This window comes from Echeneis naucrates, chromosome 12 (assembly GCF_900963305.1).
Source record: "Echeneis naucrates chromosome 12, fEcheNa1.1, whole genome shotgun sequence".
Lineage (NCBI taxonomy): Eukaryota > Metazoa > Chordata > Actinopteri > Carangiformes > Echeneidae > Echeneis > Echeneis naucrates.
Genome location: NC_042522.1, coordinates 19922577 through 19928507, shown reverse-complemented (window position 1 = coordinate 19928507; position 5931 = coordinate 19922577). Strand labels below are relative to the sequence as shown.

General features: G+C 42.4%; 2 protein-coding genes across 2 annotated transcripts; both read left to right on the top strand.

The window, feature by feature from the left end:
• The first annotated feature begins 6 nt into the window (after positions 1-6).
• LOC115052271 (velvet complex subunit 2-like) lies at positions 7-2148 on the top strand. Its single transcript, XM_029516307.1, has 3 exons — positions 7-60; positions 460-585; positions 684-2148. The coding sequence occupies exons 2-3, from the start codon at positions 470-472 to the stop codon at positions 1084-1086; spliced, it is 519 nt and encodes a 172-aa protein (XP_029372167.1). The 5' UTR covers positions 7-60; positions 460-469; the 3' UTR covers positions 1087-2148.
• Positions 2149-2597: 449 nt separating this feature from the next.
• Positions 2598-5576, top strand: cox5ba (cytochrome c oxidase subunit 5Ba). The gene is given in 5 exon segments (XM_029515885.1): positions 2598-2734; positions 3925-3995; positions 4900-4984; positions 4987-4998; positions 5320-5576. Coding segments are annotated over 5 exon segments (387 nt in total). The 5' UTR covers positions 2598-2628; the 3' UTR covers positions 5433-5576.
• The last annotated feature ends 355 nt before the right edge of the window (positions 5577-5931 follow it).

Below are 5931 nucleotides of genomic sequence, written 5' to 3'. Positions count from 1 at the left end.
GCGGCCACAGATAGAGAGACAGAACTACCTGGACGACCTGCAGCGTGGACCAAAGAGGAGGTGATGCAGACTCAGACATGTTCACTGTAAATACTCCGTCATTTTATTCTTTTCTAAAGAAAGTTTAACTGTGGCAGCAGAAACGGACATGAGACCAGTTCAGTGTGTGTGTGTGTGTGTTAGTGTAAGGAAACCTGAATGAAATAACACACATCATCACATGTAAATCCTTTTTATTCATGTATTTATTGAATATTATCAGATGTAACTCAGTGTTGTCCCCATCTGTCAACTTTACTGAGTCCAGGTCTCCCGTCAGGGGTTTGTGTTAGCCACTCTGGATGCTCCATCCTGACATCCTAGATATTAAACTCACACAGTGTTAGGGAGTGTGTGTGTGTGTGTGTGTTCCTGTGTCATCACGTGTGTCCAGGTTGTTGATAATTTTTCTCTGAGCAGTAACGATGGGATGGACGAGTCTGAGCAGGAGCCAAGGAGGGGCCTCGCTTCCTGTCGGCCATGTTTAGCCTCTCAGGATGGCCGACCGGAGAGACCACCACACGTTAACGTCTACAGGAACCGCAGGTAGGGAGGGAAACCATGTCACACCAACGTTTCTGTGGTGGCGGTGGTGATCAGGGTGTTCATTTCCTGCCCTTTTTCTCTCTGATCACCTCCTGCAGGCCTTTCCCTCCACAAGGAACCAACCATCGCTCACATCATCACCACCCAGACAGCAGCTTCCTCCAGAAGCCGCCCTTACTCCCTAACCCTCCACCTGCAGCCCGCATTCCCTTATATCGATGGGCAGCCCCCGATCTTGAGGGTCAGGTGAGCAGACCTCATTACCAGGAGCAGGCTGGGTTCAGGTACGCCCCTCCTCAGCCGACGTGGGCTCCAGCTCCTGGACCACATGAGGACAGTTGGCGAGGTCGTGTGCCTCCTCCTGTCCCCTGTTACCTCACACATTACGAGTCCAGATCATACGGGGGTGCTGAAGAAGAGTGGGGGGGTCCGAGGACCAGACTTCAACAGCACCGACACACAAACACACACAGGGTGAATGGATACGACCACGACTGGTAGAGACTCTGAAACAGCTGCAAAGGGGCGAGGTCAAAGGTCGCTGCAGCCTGATCACAGCACAGATCAAGCTCTGGTTTTAGTTCAGGTTGTTTTCACACTGCCTTTAAAATTTTTATGGTTAGGTTCATTTCTCTTGGGGACAAAGTTCAAAGTTCAGGTTTGGCAGAGACGCAGGACTTCAGGGCCAAGTTCACATGATGGTTCTGCTGGTCTTGGTCTGATGTGCGAGCACACAGGTGGACTCAGACAAACTCACAGGTGAAGTGTCTTTTACATTTTTTGCATTATTTTTTTTTTTTTTTAATCTCTGATAATTTTATCTTCAGTTGAACTAAAATCTTGGAACATTACAAAGTAAAACTTCAACAGTAAATAAGTAATTTTAACAAATTACTCTGTTCTTAAATTAATATTTACATAAATAGAGGCCGAAGCTTCATACAGTATAAATAACATGAGGTCACTGTCAATGAATCTGATTGGTTGACGGAGTGAATCCTGTGGATGGGAATTAAAGTGATGTGTTTTTATTTTGTCTTTTATATTAAATGTATACATTTTATTTTACCATGTTTTTCATCTTTGATTGGCTCTGCAACTAATCTTCATAATTAAATCATCGAGTTCCTTCAGCTTTAGAAAATTTTAAAACACGACGAGTACAAGAGTCTAAAGTGATGTCCTCAGCAAGACAGGAAGAACCAAAAAAGAAAAAAATTGACGTTTTTGTTTGAGATGAACTTTTAACTGATCAGCAGACATCACCAATATCATCTATCTGTCACTAATTAATGTGTGTGTTATCATGTATTTTTTTGTTGGATTTTTGGACTTTATTTTGATAGAGGGGATGATGAAGGGCTGAGTGTTGGACTTGAACCCGAACTGCAGCAGTCAGGGCGAGGCCTTCATGTTCATGGTCTACCCAAAGGTCTGAACTGTGAGGAAGAGTCTGCAGAACACTACAGCTGTTTCTGATTTGGTTCTAATTTGGGCAGTCAGGACTGACATCACAGCCCAAAGCCCCAATGTCATAAAAACTGATTATTAAACCAAATAAAAATTTACCCCATAAAACAAAGTGACTGTGTGAATGATGTTAAGTATTTTATAATGAGTCTTTATGCAATTATTATGTTTTTGTTTCAATGATTTTATATTCATTATTTGTCTTTGTATAAAATAATTAAAACGTGTAAATATCGTAGTAATGAAGTACAAACTAACAAAAACAGAAAGGCAGTGAAAAACAAAAATTCTATAAAAGTAGTTTATGGGCCCCAAACCCACGACCTGACAGCACTAACCACTCTGAGACAACCAAACATTTTAAATTAAACTTTTAAGACAACTAAAGATAAAATAAATTCACGGTCTGACGTCATTTTGTTCCGGTGATAGAAAAAATACTAATTTAAACAAATAAACGTTTTAAAAGTCCTTCAGCGATATGACGTTTAAACCAAGAGACCAGACCAAACGGCCTTAAAGTCCTACGTCATCACGGGGCGCCCACAGTGAATTGTCAGTGAAGAAGGAGAAATGGCTGCAAGGTTACTGCTCCGCACGGCTACCAGAGCCGCCACGACCTGCCGGGCCGCCCGCTCCGCCTCGGTCCCGGCTCTGACCCGCTGCATGTCGGGTCGAGGTGAGGAACAATCCGCCTCCGGGACTCCGAAGCCCGAAAAAGTGGTGGAAACTGGTCTTTAAACGGCGGGTTGTCTGCGACGAGCCCGGCCGGAAGACCTCAGTCCGCTAGCCGGGTAGCATTAGCAGCGTTAGCATTAGCAGTGCCCTGGTAGCGAAAGGTCAAACGTTATTTTTGATATACACCGTTAAATAACAGACTCTCTCACAGCTGCAGACATTCAAGTGTTTGCTTTGGTTTTTATTGAAGGAGAACTAGAAGGAAAACTGTGCTAAATTAGCTGATATCGACGAAAACGCTCTCGGCTAACGTTAGCCAAACTGTGCTAACATTAGTGTGAAAGTTCATAACGTGACTTAAAATATAAAAACTTAGAGCTGCCAAGATTTCTGAGTAAGGTTGTTACTGTAACACAGTATGAGTTACTGTTGTGTTGAAGGCACTCGGGACTCACAAAGAAACATAAAATAATGTTTTATTTGGAAACAATAATCCAAAAGATATTAGAAGTCATTCGCTGATTTCAGGTGAACAGTTTTCTGCAAACCTTTTGAAAAGTTTCATATATGTTCTACATGTGAAAATAAGTTATTGAGTTCAACCTCTGCAGTTAATGCTAATGAATTTCAGCCTTGATTAAATGATTAAACCTTAAGATGACGTGCTGCTATTTTGTAACGGCAGTGTGTCAAATATTATTGTCCTTTGTTGAGGCAGATTATATTATTTTCCAGAAAGAAGGGAACGTTCTTGTTTCTTACAGGATTCAACTAAAGCATCTTTTTAAAAAGTAAAAAAAAAAAAGAAATGTAATGTGGGTGCTTAGTCAGTCTGTGGCATGCTGAACAGTTTACAAGCTGTGGGTCCAGTCAAAGGGGGGCCTGTTAAGTGTTCAAGTCTCAAAAGTTTTCTACCAGCCACAGCTACTTCTAATAGGTTTTATGAGGATGTTGGAGTTAAAAAAAAAAAAAAAAGAACAGAATGTTGGTAAGTGGCTCATGTTAATGCGTGCTTTCTTCAGGGGTTGAGTTCAGTTCTGCTGTTCACTCTGCAGTTTGTCGGAAATGTTTCATTTCCACCAACGTCAGATTAATGTTCGTAGTATCAGCTGATTATTTCTGTTTATCTGATGAATTAACTCAGACTTTAAGGCGTCTCTTCATCAGATGTGTTTATTTGTTGTGTTTCAGGGATTCCCACTGATGAGGAGCAGGCAACTGGACTGGAGAAGATCATCATGGAGACCATGAAGGAGGGAAAGGTACAGTCATGTGTCTGATTCAGCATCTGTCTGTTAGTTAGCCAAACTTTATTGTTGTTTCATGGTTAAATTCAGAGTGAGATACTACCAAGAAACAGAGCAAAGGTGAAATGTGGAAATTGAGTTTACAAACAGGTAAAGGGATAAATTACCATTCAAACGAAAGACAATCAAGTAAACTGGAGCAGGATGTAATATTTATCTGAGACACTTCCTGAAGCATTAAGAGGTTAAAAGAGAAGCAGGTAATCGTCACACTTTGGAGGAAGAAAGAAGAAATATTTCATGTGGCTCACATCGTTAGAGCTGCAGATTGTTTTTCTGTTGAATAGTTTTAGTGTAAAATAAATTGGTGGAAAAAATAACAGCCCTAAAATGTTCTTATCAATACAGAGGCTTTGGTCATCAGTGATGTGTCTTCTCCACTGGGGAGTCATTGATGAATGTTAACGAGGTTATTGGATGAAGTTCTGCTGATTTTCACCCTTTTTCTGGCTGAACACAGCGTGAGCTCGCTGAGCGATAACGATGATCGATGTGTCCGGCAGCCTGGACCTGGATAAGCTGCAGTAAATGGATGTGAGGACTCCACACAGCCGCCTGTGGACACTTAGATAAGAATCTGTCGTCCTGCCGCTCAGTTACTTCTCACGAGTTGTTCGGTTTTTGAATAATTACACTTTTAGGAGATAAGAAATATCCGGGGCTGGTCCATTGGGACTCTGGAGCCCGTTATCTGAGTCCAGCAGCTGAGCTCTGGGGCCGTGTGTGAAATGAACTTCCCTTATCTCAGACATGAGATATTTTACTTGTCATTAGGATGTTTCCTCTCTGAGCAGCTGGACTAATGAGCTTCATTCACAGTAATTAATTTTCAGTTGGACCCCTCCCCCCTCTGTTTCAGGATCCCTACAACATGCTGAAGCCAAAGTCCTACAGCGGCACCAAGGAGGATCCCAACATCGTTCCCTCTATCACAAACAGGAGGATTGTGGCTGTATCTGTAAGTGTCTGACGTCTCTGGATGACACTCCAGTCAAATGTTAAATCATTCTGAGTGAAAGCTGATCAGAGTTTTGTTGTTGGCGCTGAATCTCTATTATTCTGACATTGAAGTAATCAGACTGGAGGAATTACAGTGACATGAAAACTGAAAGCAGCAGCACTCCAGTCAGAGTCAGACTGGTCCAGATCTGAACTCACTTTGTTCATCAGTTTATCGCTGAAGTCTGAGGAGAAGTGTCTTTAAATCTCATTTAAAGGTATTTAGCATCGGCTCCTCTTTGGGCTGCGTCTCTCACTTCATCTCACTTCCTGTCTGCAGGTGAAGAAGACAACACGGCCATAGTCTGGTTCTGGATCCATGAAGGCGAGGCCCAGCGCTGCCCGTCCTGCGGTTCCTACTATAAACTGGTCCACTATGACCTCCCCCACTAAGTTATACCAGAGCTGTTATTCTAGACATGTGTCTCAGTCGTGTTTTCACGGCATCATTACCTTCTTTGAAATATTCCTTCAGGACGAGACGAAAAAGAATCAGATCAGATGTTTTCATTCTTCAGTCTCCAGGGAGTTAGTGACTCTGTATTTCCTGGTCTTAATGTATGGGTCGTCGTCTGATTGGTCCTCGGCTCGTCCTGTCTCAGTACTTGATCACTTTCTAACCTCATCAGTCTTTGCTTTATGTGTGACCTTTACAGAGGGATCAGATGTGGTTTGGGACACAACTGTTTCTTAGCAAACATTTCCATTCAGCTGCAGTTTACATTAGAACGTGTACTGTACAATATTACACTCGGTCCATTTACTCCTTTTACTGAAACAATAAAGTCTTCAACTTGACTCTCGGTTTGTTTTCTTGCTCAGACGGTGCTCGAAGGCTCCTACGCGTCCTTTATTGCTGAAAGTCTCTAAATTTGAGGGGAAAAAGCTTGAA